Source organism: Aythya ferina (assembly GCF_964211825.1).
Source record: "Aythya ferina genome assembly, chromosome: 14".
Classification (NCBI taxonomy): domain Eukaryota; kingdom Metazoa; phylum Chordata; class Aves; order Anseriformes; family Anatidae; genus Aythya; species Aythya ferina.
In genome coordinates, this window is record NC_140312.1 from 14,346,301 (window position 1) to 14,366,647 (window position 20,347).

General features: G+C 44.8%; 2 protein-coding genes and 1 long non-coding RNA gene across 4 annotated transcripts in view; 1 reads left to right on the forward strand and 2 right to left on the reverse strand.

Annotated features, from left to right (window-relative positions):
* The window catches only part of KCNIP1 (potassium voltage-gated channel interacting protein 1), a gene marked incomplete at its 5' end in the record, with an annotated part of 373,601 nt that overhangs the window by 334,413 nt on the left and 18,841 nt on the right, over nt 1–20,347 (reverse strand). The window lies entirely within an intron of this gene.
* LOC311444528 lies at nt 184–2,200 on the reverse strand. The gene is made up of 2 exons (XR_014697923.1): nt 2,058–2,200; nt 184–560 (listed from the first exon to the last, which is right to left on the reverse strand). It is a non-coding gene; the product is annotated as an uncharacterized lncRNA (long non-coding RNA).
* KCNMB1 (potassium calcium-activated channel subfamily M regulatory beta subunit 1) lies at nt 2,295–8,796 on the forward strand. 2 transcript variants are annotated; one of them, XM_084535748.1, is made up of 5 exons: nt 2,335–2,497; nt 3,042–3,075; nt 7,334–7,505; nt 7,957–8,152; nt 8,484–8,796. In XM_084535748.1, exons 3-5 carry the CDS (start codon nt 7,369–7,371, stop codon nt 8,751–8,753), a joined length of 603 nt encoding a protein of 200 aa, XP_084391874.1. In that variant the 5' UTR covers nt 2,335–2,497; nt 3,042–3,075; nt 7,334–7,368; the 3' UTR covers nt 8,754–8,796. The 2 variants fall into 2 exon arrangements, with proteins under 2 accessions (XP_084391873.1, XP_084391874.1); XM_084535747.1 differs by lacking the exon at nt 3,042–3,075 and having other exon boundaries at nt 2,295–2,497.

The window sequence follows — 20,347 nt, forward strand, 5'->3', positions numbered from 1 at the left end:
GAGATTGACAGAAAACTTGTTCACGTTCAAAACTGAGCACTGGCAGTTCCAGAAAGTCAACCCTTGATAGTGTTTTTCTTCCTTTTTCTTCCCAAGTTATAGTCAGCGACTGAACACTGAACACAAGGATTGCTCCTCAACTCCTCAGGTAACAAACAAATAAATAAATAAATAAATATTCGATGTGCTTCTAATACGACAAGGTTTATTTTAGACTAGCAGAGAATTACAGTTCACATTATACCAAACGTTCAGCTTGCAGTGATGCAGCTGTCACACACACACGTCGCCCAGCACGGGACAGCAGCCTGCCAGATGTCTGATGGCCAGCAGTGGGTACCAGCACAGCGCCTCCCGTTAGCCCACATACACTGGGTTTGAGGGTCAGTTTGCAGGGACCCCTGAGAGCAAACGCAGCACAAGAGGCGAGGTGCAGCACCACACTTGGAGTACAGCTTCCTCCCTTCAGCTGGAGCACCAGGGGCCTTCACACCAAGCCGGGGCACTAACACCGCCTCCTTCGGTCACCGAGGAACTTCACAAGTGAACCTGTGCTTTGCCTGTGGAACGGTCTGTGTTAATTTTGTGGTGAAACTCCTTAGTGCAGCCACTAAATACAGGCCCGCTACTGTACCGCGCTGATCTGTCAGCTGAATCAAGGACAGCAGGAGGAGACAGCCAGACCTGGACTCAGGGGTTGCCCTGCTTTCTGCCTTGACTCCTGAATCAGGCAGCCCAAAAATCACTCCTACAATTTCTCATTAAAAGCATGGCTTCTGCTTGAGCCAGAGCAAGCATCTTGGAAATGTCCAGGCTGGTTTCCTAAGTATCAGACAAGGACAGAGAAGTCCACCAAACCAGATGACGTTTTAGCTGAAAATAACTTTTGTTCACAGGGCTTTTCTCCAAGCTTCAAATGCCATTCTTCAGATTTTGCTACATCATTTCTCAAATATTAAAAAATGACTGCAATCATAAATCTTCCCAATCTAAATGATGCGAGCAGGCTTCATCTTACTTAGCTGTAAATGTCTAACTCAGTTATCTCAATCCATGTTACCTCTGTGTGCTCTCTTCCGCATCAGTAATAAAAAAAGGTAATTTGGGGGGAGATTCATCTGTAAACTTCAGACAGCCTGAACTCTGTGAACATGCCAGCTTTCAATTTTTTATCAAAAGCAAGCATGAAAGACCAGCTTACGCTGAAACAGCTTTAATGACCAACTGCTCAGGTTTGGCGTGCACAGGAATCATCTCCCGCTGCTGCCCAAGTTCCTTCTGTCTTCCCAGGTGAAAGTTGAGGAATACTGGGGAAAGGTCAGAAAGGTTCACTGCTGCTCATTATTTACTCTGGATACAGGAGATATCAGGATATCCATTTGCTGCTTCCTGATGAACTAAAAAAGCCCCAAATGAGTGTGCATTTTAACTTCCTTGCTGGATTTCGCAGCAATGCTCCATTGGAAGCCACCCTGCAGGGGCCCTTCCCTGGGCACAGGTGACACAGCGACACGTGCAGCCTGGCACTGCTTCACGGCATCCATCCACCAGCCGGCCCCAGCACTTCTCACCTTCCTGTGTGTTAATCACCAATACCTCCAGCAGGCGACCTGCACCTTTGGGAACACAACCGAAGCCTGGGGTGAACTCCCGTGGCCCTACAGGAAGGAACGAGCCAAGCCCTGAAGCTCGCAGGGGATTTGTGCTCATTGCATCCCTGCTGCAGGTCTCATACAGCTTGAGAACAAGGAGCCAGGTAGCCTCCATGAGAAGAATGTGATACCTGCTTCCACACCCACCCATGCACATAAGCACACGGACATTCGCACAAGGCCGCGATCGGCTTTTCCCCTCCCATGCCCCACACTTCCCAGCTCCTGCTGCCCCAGCTCCCCGCTGCCCTCATCCTGCAGGGCCCCCCAGCCCTTGCCCTGCCCTCCTGTCACCTTCCCTGGGACCCCAGGAGGGGCAGATTGCTATAGAGCACAGCTTGGGAACTTCTGGAAAACATTTCCTAACACTTCCAGGCAGTTTTAAGTCAGTTCTTCCAATCTTACCCGAAGGACCCAATGGATTTCTAATCTAAAAGGCTGCACAAAAAGAGTAGGAGAGCAGTTGAAGACAAAGCCACAGGGATGTGGGACGTGTGGTAAAGGGTCCTGGTGCATGAGAAAGCTCAGTCCCTTCAGCTGTGGTTGGTCTCAGCATTGTAGTTTCCTGGTTTCAGCAATTAATCTGAAAAAGGACAGCACTTTCATACCTTACCATGTATGGTTACAGCCAGCCTCACAATAGGGAACTCTGTGCCGAGTTCAGCCACAGCAATGCAAACCCAGAGAAGTACAGGAAAAAAAAAAAAAAAACTTGCAAACACCCCCAAAAATCCCTTTCAGCCTGAAGCTGCACGGCTTTGCCTCGCCCAGAAGAGGCCTTATACCTGGTCTGTCATGTAACAGAAGGGTTTCTCATCACAGAAAGCAGCATTTCATCAGAAACAGTAAGTATACTTTTAACACAACTTTTTCCTTCTCAGCATGCAATAGCTTTGGTTTTCGAAAAGCAGTGGGAAACTGCAGAGGAAACCCACACAACTTTTCTGTAGCACACAGGCTAAATTGTTCTCTCTTCTGTAACCACATGCGATTTGATAGCTTTCCATAATTACTAGCAAAGGTAACGGTGGCATTTTCGCAAGCCCTGGTCTCAGGAGGCCACAGCCGCAGGGGATCTCCACTCCCAGGAGCTTTGTGGCTTCGGGTGCTCAGCACAGCCCCTAAGGGAGTGCTGCAGAGTGCTCCTCTCACCTCTAGAGCAAGTGCAAGAGGAACCACCTGAACTGGGTGCTGCCTTCTCTGAAACCCCCTCAAACTTTATAATTTTGTACAGTCCTGTGCTACACAGAAACCCAGAGAGGTGCCCAGAAAGATTTCAGAAGTACTAAACTGAGCTTTTAGTTTACTTTTGTTTTTTAAAAAGAAGCACCGGATTTAAAATCTAACATTAATATAATCTTAAACTGCATTTTTTTTTTTTTTAAACAGAAAGCTAACTTAATTCACACTGGTGTCACATCAGGTAAACAGCTCTTAAATAGAGCAAATGGACACTGCATATTTCATAAAATGGATGTAATTGTATCATGTTATGCAGATGTAATACTGATTCTTCAGGTTTCCAAGACAGCTGCACGAGTATGCTGTAGAATCAGCTTTTCTGTGCACACTTTTCTGAGGCTCAGCATCACCTTACTGTGCATGCAATATTGGTGGTCCCAGAGGTGCAGAACACACCTTAAGCGATGGGTCTCTTACTTTGCAGTGAGTAAAATCGGTACTCTCAGGCCCCAGCATCACTGGGAAAAAAACAAATAAACAAAAAACCCTGTTATCAGCAAGAAGTAGTTCTAAATGCTAAAAAAAGGAGATGGGCAGGGAAGGAAGAACCAAGTGCCAGTGTGATGCAGTTCTGACTTCATTTCTGGAATGTAAGAAGTGTTTTTTAGGGTGTAAATGGTGGGGCAGGAGAAGAAAAAAGGTTAAGGACAGGACTGAAACAAAGGAAGAAGAATCCAAACTGCTAAAAACATCCACAGAAACAAATAAGCACACGCAACTGATGAGACTAATTCTATTAAGAGACACTAGTGAAAACACTAACTGCACAGCTTTGCCACAGCAAAATAACCAGTAACGAACTTATATTTTTAGCCCTAAAAGCTGCAGTTGCCTTGTACTGATGCACTTGGCCAATACACTGGCAAAGCACACACTGTTCTTAAACAGCCAGCAACACCAGCAGCTCATCGCATCTGCACAAGGTGCTCAGAGAATGAACCAGACAACCAGGGAGTTGGCACAATATGAGAAGGCAAATGGCAACTTGGTGTTCAGAGGCAGTGGAGGCCAAAGGGTTTGAGCCTGCTTGAAACCTCCTCTTGTTTTAGAGGCAGACGGCTTGCAGCGCTGTTCTGAGCGTGAAGGGGCATCGCTCGCTGCTCAACTGACAGCAGAGAAGTGCTGGCTGGCAACTCACCAGATGGTGCAGGATAAAGCAGCTCAAACAAGTGACCATCTCCCTGTTAATATTTATTCCCACCTTACATTTGAGAGAAGGGTTCAGCACTTCCTTCTGCTTGAGGGAGAGGCAGCAGAGAGGCAGGCATTCAGAGCTGCAATCCCCTGGCTACCTCTGCACCCAGGGGCAGCCCAGAGCTCCCACCCAGAGGCCACAGCACTGGCAGCTCCTCTGGAGCTGGAAGGAGGCAGGGGCTTCCCCCCCGTGCCTCCCACACAGCTGCTAATCTGAGCAGGGGCCTCAGCTCCAGACCTGAGCAGATGGCATCCTTCAGATCAGCACCAGCATCTGTCAATGCCGTGATTATACGCTGGAATTGCACAGCTAATGTACTGTATAATTTAACGAGACTGAGGGAGAAAGATTAGGGAGAAGGCACGTTCTGAAAAGATTTGGAGCTTCCATCTTCCCAGTAATTATGGAGGCACCCTGCAATCTTCAGTGCAAAAGATACATTTATATTTGCTCTTGAAAGACAGACTGAAACCCCCGTTACGTGCTCCAACATCTTCTAATTCAAATACACTCACAGACGTCATGGGCCTAGCGAGGCTTCTGCAGCACTTCAGTTCTCAAACACTTGATGATTTTGTTTGAGGAAACATTTAGTGAGCTCTCTCAACACTCCTCCTAACATACAGTGATGGGGCTCAGAGGTGGAAGAGAATAATTTATGGTCAAAAAAAAATAATTCACCTTCTGAACACTGAGGCAACTCCACATACACACCACGCACGTGCATGCAGGAGGCGAGTGTCCTGAGAACCAACACAAGCCGGGCTTTCAGCACAGCATAAGATATCTGTACCCCAAAGGGAGTAAAAAACACACACGGGGTTTACTTCAGTAACTTTCCCATGTTTTATTCCATGAGTTTCCAATGAAATAGCTCTGCACACAGACAGGGTAGTGCTACAGATTCTGCTGGTTTCCCCACTGCACTTCACAGCCCCAAGAGCTCCGCAGGCAGCACAGCACGCACCTCGCTCCTCAGCTCGCCTGGTCCAACAGCACCACAGCGGTGTCAGCACCTCTGATTTACACTGCCTCGAGACCCAGCCTGTTGGGCTCAGTGTTTATAGAAGCACTCAGATATTTTTAGAGCAATCTTTGTTAACATTCTCTGCATAATTCATGTGCCCTTATTCTCGTGGGGCAGAGCAGGCATCTCAGGAGCTGGGTAAGAGCACGTGGTGCCAGGACAGGGAACAGCACCGCGCCCTGTGCTGGGCAAACGCCTTCCCCTCTCCTGAACCACACACACTTTCCCATCCAGGGGCTCTCTCATCTCGTAGAATCTCGTAGAGGTGGTCGGGCAGTTTGAAATGACCAGGAAGGATGAGCTTAGTGGGACATCAGCTATATATGTGCCTGACATTCAAGCACACCAATGGGGCAATTACACCTCTTATTAATTCTTTGGCTACTAGCCCCATAGTTCTTGTTTGCACGTAACCTGGGGGCTGACGATCCCATACTCCTCACCACCAGCAGGACAGCTAAGCAAACATCGTGGCTCAGCTAAAACTTGGATATTGGCAGTGCCAGAGCACGGCAAGTTCTCCTCAAGTCATCCTGGCAGTACTAATTCTTCACTTGTTCCTTTTCCAACAGGACTGATTAACAATTAATCATCCTCACTTCTTGGCAGGATTTCTGGCCAACACAGCAGGTTGTCAGGTGCCCATCACCAGCTCCCCGCTGTGGCAGGAGGAACCAGAGCTCGGGTATTGTCTGGTGTCATAGCCTGTGACGTTCCTCCCCTCTGTCCTGCCCCTGCCCAAGTTGCACAGGAGGCAAAGGCACGCACTGTGGCTTAACACCAAGGAGATTCTGTGCTGTACAACGGCCCAATATTTTGAACACTCTGAAAATTCACAGTGGACCTTGAGATTTCACTTATGGCAGAATTAAATATGGACTGGGCCCAAATTCACTATTCCAACAGCAACACTTTTTGTTCCCAGTGACACCTCAGGACAACCTTGTCACTTCGATATTATGTACTTGCAACTCAATGTATAAAAAACCACCTGAGCTGAAATCCTGAAAATGCACCAGTTACTGCATGAAGCTGTGCACCATGGTCCTGCACATGAGAACAGGACTGAAACCTGTTGTGGAATATGTGTAACAATTTCCCTTTCTCCTCCTAATATTTCACTTCTTCACACCTCCCTCTCCCCCCCCCCCCCCCAAAAAAAAACCACACACTCATCTTGTCAGTCTCTTTCATTTTCCCTACCTATGCTTTGCAAAGTGTTTTTATTAAAAAAAAATAATAAATAAATAAAAGCCACAAGCCTTTAGTTACAGCTGTCAGCTAGACATAGGTCCTGGAGATAGGTAGGACATAACAATCCTAGAGTTCAACCTATTTGTAAGTCCTATACATCAGTTGCAGTGATTTAATAGAATATGGATTCACAGCAAGTATTTTCAGGACCTCTCCAGCAATGTAAAAATGACCGTGTTGATGCTTTGATGTTTTACCAAGGGAGCAGCCCAGGAGCTCCCCAGTGCGCCACCACCACTGCAGGGTTTCCACACATCCACTAGTGGCAACAGCAGCCATGCCCCCACACCTGTGGTGGACAGCAGCACTTGTAATGCTGTGTTCCCTGATCGTGGGCACCTGGGCAGTGGCATCATACCACTTGTGTCATGAAAAAAAAAAAAAAAAAAAAAAAAAAAGAGCTTTTCTCCACTATCTGGTTGGATAGCAAGTTTTAAGCAGCCCCAAATGGACAGGGCCAAACAATAGACACCAGAAAGAAGTTTTTAACTATTTCAACTCTCATGGAATGAGCAAACCATGTTTCAGACTCATACTGAAGACAGAGTATAAAAAGGATTCAACTGTGGGAGGATTCTCCCTTCATGCAGCCTCCACCAATACACAACACAGCGCCTCTTACTTCAGAGGAGCAGCAGCATAAATCATCCCAAACCAAGGCTGAGGACAATTGAGCCGTTAAAACTTTTCCCTGAAAGTAACGGGGTTTTTGGGGTTTTCCAACCCAACCTTCTAGCCTTCCCTCCCTGCTCCCTCATCCCCTGCTTTATTAAACAGTATATGATAAATATCAGAAAATAAATAAATAAATCTACTTGTAACAACAAAAAAAGAAGCATTTTTTAAGTTCTGGGTTGTGTAAAAATGGGATATGTCAGGGATATTTCAGAAAGTTATTATTCAACTGCGTTATCTGTAGCCAGTCCTAATAATGATTTGCCCGTTTCTTTTCTTAAAAACCAGGATTGGAGACACCTCAGGTTTCAGAACAGTAAGTCATGTTGGGAAAAAAGTTGGTGACCGCACAGAAGCGAGGGGAGACAAGAGCCCTGTGCCTGGGGCTGGGGATGGTTGCGTGCTCCATGATGATGTACTTCTTCATTGGGATCACCATTGTGCCATTCTACACTAAAAGGTAGTAAGTCACTTGATCGTGAATACAAGGCCGATTCTTTTTTGCTGTCTGCAAATATAATTATTAAAACAGTGCCAAAAATTATGTTAGCACACTCTACAATGAATAAACATTATAGTCTTGGTGAGCTCCCAAGAATGGAAGGTGGAAGAGAAGAGCAGAGTGAGCCAATAAACGAGGCATGAACCTTTCCTACTTTCAGACCCTCACTTTCTAACAGAATGCCCAACAAACAACTGTAAGGACTCCTGCATGGCTGCCCTGTGGCAGCCCTTCTCCAGGGCAGCCATCAGTTTGGGGTGGGCAGAGCTCACCACATGGGTGTTGAGCAGCCCCAAACGCTGCCAGTGCCAACTCATGGCTGGCCCTTACAGACACACCTCCAGCACACGACCCACAATGGGTGCTGCCAAAGCATTTCAAAGCAATACCTTTTGTTTTGTCTTTGTAGTGTTTGGACAACAGAAACCGTGTGCAAGGTGCTCAGAGCCACCATTGAGGACAAAGACCCCTGCCTAAACAGCAAGGGCTCAGAGGACGAGGGTGCCACTCACTATCCTTGTCTCCAGGTGTGGGTTAATCTGACAGCTTCGGGACAGGAGGTCATGCTCTATCAGACTGAAGACACGCTGGAAAGAAATCCCAAGGTACTGGAGCACATTCCTTTATCACCCCCAGCTGCTATCCAGCACCTCCCACAGCTGCAGTTTAACTGAGCACATACGCAGTATTGGTTGCCACTAACATCACTCAAACCCGCAAGTCTGCAGGGCTGGGATATCTACACACTGGCAGAGAGCGGGGAAGCAGGGCAAAGGGGTTATGGACACAGGCAGGCCAAGACCACCTTTGGGGATGCTAGCCAAGCCGCAGAAGATTTTGTCAGCACTAGCATGCTTGTTTTACCCCATGTGACTTTACTGCAAACCCTGTGTCAGAGCATCCATTACAACAAAGTGTTCTGATTTCTTATTCCAGTGCTCCTATGTGCCAGGCAACTCTGAGAACCCCAAAGAGGTTCAAGCACGAATAGAAACCATTGCAAGCAATTTCAAGAAATACCAGACTTTCCCGTGCTACTATGACCCCGGAGGAACACAGACCAATGTCATTTTGAGCAGAATTTACCCCCCCAGAGGTCTCCTCTTCACTTTCCTTTGGCCTACGCTCATGTTCACTGGTGGATGTCTGATTATCATCCTGGTAAAAATCAGCCAGTATGTTTCTGTTCTTTCTGCTTGGCAGTAGAAAATAAATATCTAGGTCAGACTGTTGCTAGATATTAAACTGCCTTTGTTCTGTCCGTCTCTACTTGCAGTTTGTGACTGTTCAATACTGCAGGTGTCAATAGAAGGGCAGACAGCCTCCAAAAACCAAATGATGCTCACCGTGGATGCCTGCCTAGCACAATGATATTTAATGTTAAAGACGTGTTTGTTTCTAGCACCCAGACTCTTACTAATGCTCCGATGCATGCATAGACTTGTTTCCTCTTCTCGGAAAATAGCTTTCAACCAATTTCTGAATTGCTGCCAGACACAGGAGGAACACAAGCTGCATCCTGCCTGCCGTATTTGCCTGGCACGTGGGTCACCACTAACACAAGCTGTGGGATCAGACAGTTCATGAACTAGGCAGTAGCTATCACTCACACAAACATTTCAGTCACAGATACAAATTTAAATTCGTGAATCTGTGGTTGGAAAAAAAAAAAGTTACTCTCATTAATGTGCTCCAATTTCTCTATTGCTTATTGTTGAGAAATACCACACAGGAGGGCTGATGTTAACCCATTATGTGCATTTTACAACATTATTATTGGAACTGGGTTCTGTGTTATCAGAACTCGCTTTTCATTGTGATCAGCGATTCAAAATTAGAGCAGGATGGTACAAAAGAGCAATTAACATCAGCAATGCTCATTCAACACTTGGAATCTGAATGGTTATCTACCAGAAATCTCCACAGGGAAAAATGACCCGCTCTTCAAGATTGAGACTTAAAGAGTGGGAGACATTGTAAAAACGTCACATAGAGGAGGAAAATTATCTCCACAACAAGGAGGAAAGCACTTACATCCCCATACAACACCATGGTGAAATGCATCTGAAGCACTGTGTGCGTACAATTCTGATCCTTCTCATTCAGGAAAATGGCAGTGCAACTTACACATGCATTCACCAGTAAGGTGGGAAGGGGAAGAGATCCTGCCCTGTCAGTCCACCTGAAGCTGAGGCAAGAGTATGGCAAATGCTTGAAAAAAATCTAGCAAGCAAACAGGAAAGACAGGTATTAAAGGTAATGTGCTGGTCTGGTACAAATGGAGGTGAACAAACTCACTGTAAAGAGATGTAGAGATTTATATAACAGGTTCTTCCACAACTTTACTCCAAAACTCCTTTTCAGCAGCTAAAAAGTCTCCTCCATCTGCCAACTAGAAGGTGCTCATGTCTCCACTACAGTCGCTCAGCACAGCCCCTGCCCCAGCTTGTTGCCCTCCCCGCTGGGTGGTGCAGAATGAAGGCTGGATGCTGCTGTTCCTGGCAGTGGTCCCTGTGCCCCGTATCCCCAGGGTCCTGGTGACTCTGTGATGCTCAGGAGATGACGACTTGTCTCCAAGCAGACGCTGCTCCTGATCTCACTGAGCTCAGTGGGAAGAGCAACAGCATGGAGCTCCTGCTGCAGCTCCCACCTGGGAGCTCCATCCTCCTCCTGTCCCTGCCCGTGGCCTCCCCTGACAGCACCAGGGGAAAATCCAGAGTGCAAGCCATGTTTCCAGATCTACCCCTTCCAAAAATAAACTATTACATGAAAACATTTTTTTCCTTCCTACGTGTACACACTGCAAGAACATGATGAAAAATATCGCACAAAGAACCACCCTCACTTCTTCCTTCAGTCAGGTACCAGCTCCTGTTTGGGCAGGAGATGCTCTGAGAACAGCTGTGCAGGGGAAAAACACACACCAATTTGGAAACTCCGAATCCATATGAAAAGGAGGGATTTCGATGCAGGAAAGCAAAAACTCTAATGCAGAAAAAAAAGCAAGATACATAGGCATACAAGCACTGCAAAAGCCTCCTCTTATTTTTAAGTAACACATCACCCATGTACAGCTCTGCTTCACGAGAAGCAGTCACGGAGCCTTTGCCTTGACGTGTTCTCAGAGCAGAAAAGTATTTTAGCAGTGTGCCAGGTTACTGAATTACTCTGGATTTTTTTTTTTGTAAACATCTTCCTATTCGTTGTTCATCTGCTGAGTTGTAACTCACTAGAGTGAATTTTGAGAGAACTCTATAAGCCTCCTACAGCAGCATGCAAGGAAGCTCTAAACCCTTTAGGTTTTGCTTTAATGTGACTGGATTACACTGCCGAGTCTGCAATAGATCTGATGGGAAAAAATAAAAAGCTATTCTGAGAGGCAGCAAAATACTTCCTATGAATTACCTCAGTCCAAGCTGGGAGCAGGGCCCGGTCCCAAGGGATGGCTGTGCACCACAAAACCTCCACAGACCTGCTTACTGCCCTTCGCCCACTGTGTGAATGCTGCTTCCGATGGAGGCTCACAGCACCTGAGCCACCACGGTAATTGGGAATATCTCAGAGGTTCTTCAGAAACTCAGGAGCACAAGGGGGACGTGAAAGGAGCCACTGAGTGAACAGCAGTTTTCTTTTTACCCCCCTCAAGTAATTCTGAACTGTAAAAATGCTGTGAAAGCACTTGTGGGTTTTGTGGGGGTGTTTTTAGTTCTCCTGGAGCAAGGTTTCTTTTACAGCACCTCTGTAAGGCTTAAGTGTCAGCTTTGATAAATACAGTTTATACTGGGGAGTTGCTAAATTAGATGTTTTTTCTCCTTGTTGACCCCAATTCTCCAAACCTTTAGAGTATTAATAAAGGAAAAGGAAAAAAGCTAGTGAAAAACAGATAGAGAGGTGACTACTCAACTTCCAAGTAGAATAGCCAAGGAAACACAGATTAAACGAAGTGGCAATTTATTATTGTGCTCTACTTGAACAAGTAGCAATGAAAAAAAAAAAACTTGTCAAAGTTGAAGGACTGACAAGCTGTTCTTTCAAAGCTTCCTAAAAATATCCATACACCTCTTAAACAAATACAAGTAGTCTCATTACACCCAACACTTCAGTCCCTAGAGGTGTCTTATGACACATGCAGAGAAATTAAGCTGTCACACAGGAAAAACATTCACATGCTGCCATACCCAAACCAGCACAGATATGTTCCTTTTCCCTTTGATCACATGCCTCTATCTATAATCAACCCAAAGATCTCATTTTATTCATACTCCCCTCACACAAAAGCAGAAACACTTCCCCTGTGAAGCATCAGGTGCCTGAAGATATACATTACAAGAAGCTTTAAAGCAGCTGTATTATAAACATATATATCTTACTGTTACTTTATTTATATAAAATGGGATTAATACTGTTATATTTGATGTTGGTGTATCTACATGCCTGTGCCAGTAGATCTCAAAAAAGGAAGGACCAGAAGGACTGAGCACACTGACTAACACAGACTACTGGTCACCTAACACTAATTTTGCTTGTTGAAATGGGTTTTGAGAGAAGCTCGGAACACTACCCAGAACATCCATCAATAAAATAAAAATAATTACTCAAACCTATGAAATGAGAAAATAATCAAAATCCTTTTGACTGATTATCTCCAAAGGAACCCAAATAATACACTTCTACACAGCAAGGTGGTTCAAAGCCACAACAGAACTTATGAAGGCTGTTTAGATCCCTCAGTGCTCGTGCAGGTGACTGAGTGGCTGTCAGAGCATGAACTAAGGCCCTGGAGCCGAGCTGTAATGCGCCTGCCTGCTTCCAGAGGGTCTCCCCTTGCTTCCAAGATGCTTCTGGAGTGAGGTCCCCTCTAGGCTGGCTGTTGTTGTACCTCAGGATGCGTGGGACTATCTGCAGAGAGCTCCTCAGCTCAAACCTTGCCTGTCTTCTTTCCCACATGGAGTTTGTGGCGGTACAGTTTTAGACCTCCATCAACGAGAAATATGAACACGACCGAAGAGCTTAACAGAGCACCAGGGCATCTGTAATTTCTCAGAGGGCACAGGAGGAGGAAAGCATCAGCCTGATGAACCATGGTTTAAGTTAGAACACTTTCTGTCTATGCAGCCTGACTGCCCTATACAAGTTTTACACTCATCCTGCCGGTTTCTGGAGATGACCGTATGCCATTGATTCAAAGATAGAAGCCGAAAGTCCTTTAAGTGGTATATTCTTTATTGCAGCGCTGGATGCACGGGAGATCTCTCCACCTATCGTGCATGCCCAAAGCGGAAAGCAGTCTTGACTTTATACAATCAATCTATCGATATTCTACAAGCACCTATACATATTCATTACCTATCCCCACCTTCCCTCGCTTCTCATGCTAATTAGCCTTTTGGCACCTTGCGCCTGTGTAGAGCCTCCCAAGAATTGTGGGCAGGGGTCTTTGGGAGGAAGACCCCGAGTCTTCCTCACAGTGTACTTTTCACCTTTGGTCAAGAATCTGCTGAGTTGGCATGTTTCTTAATTGCAAGAGCTGGTTGTTGCTAATTCTTCTGTTTGTTATATCTTTATCATGAATTCCAATGTCCAGTTTTGAGATTTATAGTCCCATTTGTTTCTCTGTCCATATGCCGCTTCCTTATCATGAGTTCCAGTGTCTTGTTTCAAAATATACAGTCCTTGTCTGGCGATTGTCCTTGCCTCCCCAATGCCTCCTTAATCACCATACCTCTGGTACACAAGGTGCAACAGCAAAGTCCTGTTCAAAAATGCAATAGACCTGGGGGCTCCAGACTGTCTACAGCCAAGTCAAAACAGAATGCATGTATTTAATTCATTAATTATAGGCTAAATCAGTCACTAGTAATGCTAGACAACCAATAGTAGCCCAAATCTCGTTCTCTGGCAAGGACCACCATTATCCCTCATAGCCAAAGTAGACAAATGATCTCTCTGTAGCAAAGACAGCAGTTATTTCCATGAGGAATATTATAATCCACAAAAAGCAGGTCTTTCAGTTTTTCTAGGCAGATTTTCAGATGCAGGACAAATAAATGAGTATAAATGCAAATCAGTTGGACACTCACATAGCTTCCAAGTTCCAAAGGTGTTCTTTAAGTGTTTCTACTAAGTAAAAACCAAACCACGAGGTGACTGCTGCAGAAAGCACAGCAGCACGCCAGTGGCTGCTCCGCTCTGCCAGCAGGTTACAACAGTGTAGGTTTCCCAGCTCCACTTATAGGTAGGACACTACACTGAAGCAGGGTAGGGGGAGATGTCCTACACTGCCACCAGAAGATTTAGCCTGCCTTTCTGCAGACATTAATTTGAGAAGTCTCCGTTGTTCCTTTTATAGCTGCTTTTTCTTTCCCTCTATAGCCACCGAAATAGTTCTTCATGCCTCACTAGTGGACAGGAAATAATTCATTGCTTTCCTGATGGCTTTCAGCAGAGCAACGAGGTGGCACTAACGTACAGAACATTTGAAGGTGTTTAAATAAGTTACAGTCAAACAAGTTACCTGAACTGGAATACCTTTTGATTCCCTCTTCAGAAATGCCAGGTTAACATGGAGCCTCACCACTCTGAAAGCACATTCAAGTACTTCCCCACACCTCAGGCAAACAGTTGGTGGCTCTTTATGACCTGGTAAAAGCACTGCCTAACCTTGGATGCTTGCCCAAAGAACCCCAGGCAAGCAGATGATTTAGACTGGAAGAATCAAGTTATCCTGACAGAAATGGGTTTGTCAGCCTATGGTGCTGTGCCCTTGCCTGCATCCCAGAAGTGTTCCCAGCTCCCCAGTGTTCTTGCTGTGTGCTGCAGGGCTGGCCAAGTACCAAGTACCACTGCTCGCCCTACTGCAACCGCTCCTGGCAGCGTCTGTCCTGGAAAGCCCCAGCAGGGCTGCACTCCAGTCTTCTCCCAAGCAGAAGCTTGGGAGAAGACTGGATAAGCTGCCAGCATCCCTCAGGTAAATGCTCAGCACAGGCTTAAGAAGTGATTTATCCAAGGTGTGTTCCCCTGAAGTTGCCATCCGGTGAGGTACTTCTGCATTTCCTGAGGTGATAGTTCTTTAAGCATGTCCTACTGTTTGCGTGTTAAGTGCAGGACCTGTTGGCTTGGTCTTGGCATAGCCACATGTGTGAGCGGAGAGGCTCTGCCTCTGCAGATGAGGAAAGAAGTGAATTGACTTGGCTGTGACCACATCCATAAGCTGCTCAAGGCTGGGGCTCTGCAGGCAGCTTCCTGAGGCACCAGCTCAGGACAAGCCATCTCATTTCCACCACAGTGATGAGAAATAAGTGTCAATGGTGCTGTTAGTGCTGATTTCAGCAGAAACATCAGATGTTTAATTGACTCAGCCACAGCAGCAGCTTCAGGCCAGGGCTGCTGAATGACACCTCATTTTTACCTTAGTCCAAGCAGGCACTGCATACAGATGATCAAACTCCAGCCTGTCACATCACCTCTCTGAAGTCACATAGTAAATTGCGTTCAAAAAGCCACAAAAACTTTTTAGTAGCTAAAAGAGGTTGCTTGGCCAGGGCACAGAGAAGCCTGCAAACACAAGGGAGATGACAGAAACACACAGATCACATTGAACTCATGTGGCAGACCAATACTGAGAACAGGATTTAAAGCTGTAGTCTAAGAACTGTTGGGACAATACCACACCAGTAGTCTCACCAGTGAGGGTTAAGGTAGGAGGTGAAGGTAATGCAGCACTTCCACCCCTGCACTCCAACCTCAGAAATCTACATGGACGTAAAGAAGTACTGCATAAAGCTGTCACAATAGAAAAGCCTTTTTTTTTTTTTTTTTTTTTAAAAAAAAAAAGTAAGAAAACAATCCCAAAAAATCCTGCTACTACTTCGCAGCTATTTGTAGGTGACTGTTTTAGGAATAGACAAGCTTGGAAAGTTTAAAGCAAGTTGGTTCTTAAAGCAAGTTGCTGGTGTTCTTCCCCCTTCTTTCCCCCCCAAGGGGAAAAAAGGGTGCCTTCCAGGCAAGGTGAACCCTAAACACACACATCTCTTGTCATATCCTAGACATTCCCAGCCCCATTGGTAAAAGTAATCTGCAGGCCACTGGGAGGGAGCTGCAGCAGGCTGCAAGCGAGGCACTGCTGACAGCAGCTGTGAGCTCCATGCCTTACGCACCAGGGGATTCAAATCCCAGCTTGTGCCAGCCGCGTGTGGGGCTGTCAGCATCGAGCACCTCATAACTGAGGCTCCTGTGGTACCCAGATGTTCAAAAAAAAAATAAATAAATAAATTGAGGAGCTCCTTCTAGGAAGTCTGGGACCCAGCTGGTTCTTAAATGGAAAAGCACAATTTTTATTCTTTTTTTTAAAGTTATGAATAAAATCTACAGTAGCTGTTTTGGAACAAGATTAACAACATGCTTCTTCCATTACTTTATGTTCTGAAGATCAGCACTGCTTAGGTTCACATTGGTACAGAATTTATCTATATGGAAATGCAGCAAATCATCCAACCAGGTGACATTTAAAGACTCTCAGACAGCATTCAGAGCATGCATCTTATACAGCCTTCAAATATCAGGACTATGGAAAGGTAGCATAAAAAATTTAAACGTAAAGACAAGCCGATGACACTTCATGATCCCAAATTAATATGCATAAGTATATTGCTGTACATAGAGGTTAGGAAAAATATTTCTCAGAGGACAAAAATGAATTAAAAGAAAGAAGAAAAAACAGCTCAAGCGTAGTTCTGTTGCCCATCTTCTCAACCCAACTCAATTCCACGTCAAAATCAGCCACTGGCTCCTGACTTTATTGCAAGTAGCACAGTTTAAAAAAAAAAACAACAAAAAAAACCCTACCAGAACAAAACAAACACTGAAATACACCACACACATCACCAAATGCTCTACATGACCACTGCCAAGCTAGGAAGAACATTAAGAAAGGGATAAAAAGCATAAGACCAAATTAATCACCTCTCAACTAATCAGATAAAAACACTTCGGGAAGCTAAGGGTAAGAGCTCGGACATCACCAGCCAAAGGAGAGACAAAGTGTAACCCCTCTCCTGTAACACTGATAATTTTTATGCACTACTGCATGAAGTATTAGCACTTATTCTATGAACATGTACAGAGCTGTGATATTCCAAATGCCAATTTCTGTCAATTTACCTTGCCAACTGTAGGAACGCAGTGTCTCCAGCTGCACGTACCTGCCCAGAGCAGTAAATCACCAGATCCAGCTTCTATTAGTACTGGGTGACACAGGGAAAATGGAATTTTTAAATGGATTTTTAACAGCAATGTCAATAATGGGGTATATCCTAACTTGGGTTATGAAGTGTCAGGTACAGTCATTTCAAAACAAAGCCTCACTAATAAAGAAAGAAGCACTGCACTGACTGCTTCCAATATCCCCACCAGGGAAGTTTTGCTAATGAAAGCACAAATGGGTTTTAACTTCCAAAGTTCATTTCTCTGCCCCACATCATATATACAGTTGATTTTGCTCAGTTTCCCCCATTCTCTACCCATTGTCAGCAGTATTTTCTAACAGCTATAAGGTCACACAGATTTTAAATTAAGTTACCTGACTTAGCTAACGTTTTTAGCCCTTGTTCCCATCTTGCTTCTCTTTCCTTGTGGCAATTAATGGTGGGAAGCAACCAGTCACAATTAGCTGGGTTGTGGAGGCTAAAGGAAGAATCAGCCATCACTTCAGCTCTGAGCCACTCAGTGTTTATCTTCCTCTCCCGCCATCTCTCTCATTTGCAGCATATTTTTAGAATCTTTTATTGCATCTCTTAAGTCCCTTGCTAGTTGTAATAACTCATTTTGCTCCTTGGTCTTTCTGATTTCATCCCTACATGCTTCCACTGCTCTATCTGTATTTGTCTTATCTTCTTGTACAATCAGGATCATCGCCTGCCCTTTCCAGCAGCAAGCAGCTTTCACATATCATCTTCCCGGGAGGCTCTGCAGCCCAGCTTCCCAGACCTGCTGCAATCTCTTCTTGATGCCCACTGTTCCCAACCTGCTGTTTTCCCCTTTCTTCATATACGACTGTGATCCCTGTCATTTAACTGCCTTCACCTGAAACTGCCACTTTTCCTCAGCCCACTCTGAGATTATGCAGCTCTGAATAAAGAAAAAACAAAATTCAGTTCACTAATAAACTCTTCACCTTCATTTTACCTGTGCATAGTATTATCCAGCATACCGTAATATTTAATCCACTGCATAACTAATAGAATTATAACAAGCCATTTATTGCCCTTAATCTGTTTATGGCCAGTACAAGCATTGACATTTGATGAAGATAAAACAGGAAAACACACCCCAACAAACCATATATTTCAGGGAGATCAAAAGGAGCTACAGACACTGCAATCTGGCAAAAGAAAGTCTTTTCTTAATGAGAAAACCCCTATTAACTGCCTATTCAGCTGATAACAGGGGACTTCTCTGCAGACCAATCCCCAGCCCTCAAGATCCAGCTAGTGTTCAACTACGACAGCAACTTTTGACTCCCTTGCCTGTACACACATTAATAAATACAATATTTGGGGTTTGAATATGGTAAAAGAGTGTTTGGACATTGCCATTGAATATTACCAGTAGCAATCCTCCAGCATACCAGCATGTTCACACAGATTACACACACACCTACCACCCAAATGTCTCTGCACTTCTCACCGTGCAGCTACAAGCAAAAAGGAAAAAATAAAAATACACACACACAAAAAAAACAGCTTTTCTGGCAGAAGTTACAAGCAGGCCTTAAAACAAATTTGATTTAAGTAATATTAATTTGCTCTCCAGGACCATTAAAAGTATGAACATGTCTGAAGAGATAAGCAGAAGGTACGCTGAGTTTTCATTTCAGATTGGAGAGTATAGCCTGCATATCAATACTTCTTTTCCATCAGGAAATGGTGGGATTTCTTTGCTGTTTGTGTGCAGGTGTGGCAGAAACAAATGGGCGTCTCACCTTGTCTAAGCAGATATGCAGCACTGGGCATATCTTTTTTGCTGCACTTATTTTCTTCTTTCTGCTCCAATTTATCTTCCCCTTCCGTGGGGTTTGCTTTTGTAGTGATTTCTTTTTCTGTTCTCCACTTGCTGGAGACTTATTTTCCTCACTTCAATGACTTCCCTCCTGCGCAACCGCTTTCATAAGGAAGCTCAGCCTATAAATTCCAAAGGAAGATATCTACAATGTCATTCAACTATATGCTTAGAGAATAGTTCAACAAAGGCTCTATGCAAAGAAAAACCACTGTGACAGAAGTTTGTTTCACATGACCGTTCTTTGTGGAACTTGGTAGAAACGTATTCCTTACCAAGTCTACTGCAGCTTTGCCTCTCTGATCTTTCATTCTTCATCAAAAATACTTTGCTTTGAGATGGCAGTCTCAGTCTGTCTTGAAAACCATGAGTCCAAATCAAGTTAGAGTCCCTTTTGTGCTGAATTCAGAGGATGAGAAATACACGTCTGTTTTTATAGCTATCACCACACCACCATTTTAAGAAGAGAAGCACCTTGCTCCAATTCACTTTTGAATACATCACTGCTGAATCCCAGCAAAATGACCCTCTAACACCATACTCGACAGGAAGGAGTCAACTGTGTGTCAGCATACCAACACAGCCTCGGGGCATACTTTTAGGATTGGTTTTCTACTGCAGCTCTGGCCATTTCCCTTGCTCTCTCCCCACCCAAAAAGAACACAAGTACTGTACCTGCTGCAACTATAATGCGACTAATCAACCCATCAAATTAAAACTCACTTCTCATTTAAGCCAACTTGGATACCTGTCATTAATCATGGCTACTTGCATGTTAAATCTCAACTTCAGTCTCTAATCTTCTCTGCATTGTCAATGTAGTGTCATTTGAAACATGGTATTGCTGCGTGGGTTTAGTTCTTCAGTGTAATACATCTTCTGACAAGTATTTATAGACAAGGATCATGGAAACAAAGAATGAAAATCCTATGCAATACCATCAGGGCAAAGACAGATTACACAACATGCAAAAACAGACACAAAGCATCCCAAACTTGGCTTTTCTAAGCAAATACTAGATATACTTTATGTCTGGGTAGAAAAGTGATGATAAACCTCTTCCTTCATAATATAAGCCATAACATAACATTTTCACCATCTATTTTTCAATCCCATTGGACTTGCAGATTGGTCCTCTACTCAAGAAATTGAAGCTTCTCCAAGAACAACCAACTGCTTGACCGTTTTGCAACTTGCATTTCTTAAACACTGCCAGATAACTCACCTGAGCATATAATCCCCAAGAGCAGTGAGAGGTCTTGGCCTGAGAGTCAGTTCTTACCTAACCCAAAGCAAGGAGTCAGTAAACACATTGGCACTCAGTCAGGCTGCCAAGTCACCTCCAGTCATGGAAAAAAAAATTAAAATGCTCAAGGATCTCAGCAGGCTCAGTTACCTATCCCAAGCACCTGAAGGCCTGATGGCTGGAGTGCTCTGCGGGCTGCAGCAATGTGACCCAGCACCTTGGCCTGAGGGGACAGACCCACGCTGCCCCTCTGCCAGCAACAATCCCCTCTGATGCAGCCTCTGGCCCTTGCCAGCATTGGCAGTGTTTCCTTATCAAGCAATAAGGAAGTAAATTGGCAGGTTTGGGCATGGATTTTACACACCTCCTGCCACTACCAACCAGGTATGTTCCAAATAGCTGGGTCTTCCTGCTTGCGCACAGGCCATCACCTCTGCCCCGAAGGTGGCTTCCTTAGGGAAGAAAGGACCTGCTGATCTCTCCTTTCCAATCGCCAAGA

Coding starts and splice junctions, on each gene's coding strand:
- KCNMB1 (XM_084535747.1), top strand. CDS start 7,369: ATGTTGGGAAAAAAGTTGGTGACCGCACAGAAGCGAGGGGAGACAAGA. Junction 7,506..7,956: donor GTGCCATTCTACACTAAAAG/GTAGTAAGTCAC, acceptor TTGTCTTTGTAG/TGTTTGGACAACAGAAACCG. Junction 8,153..8,483: donor CGCTGGAAAGAAATCCCAAG/GTACTGGAGCAC, acceptor TTCTTATTCCAG/TGCTCCTATGTGCCAGGCAA.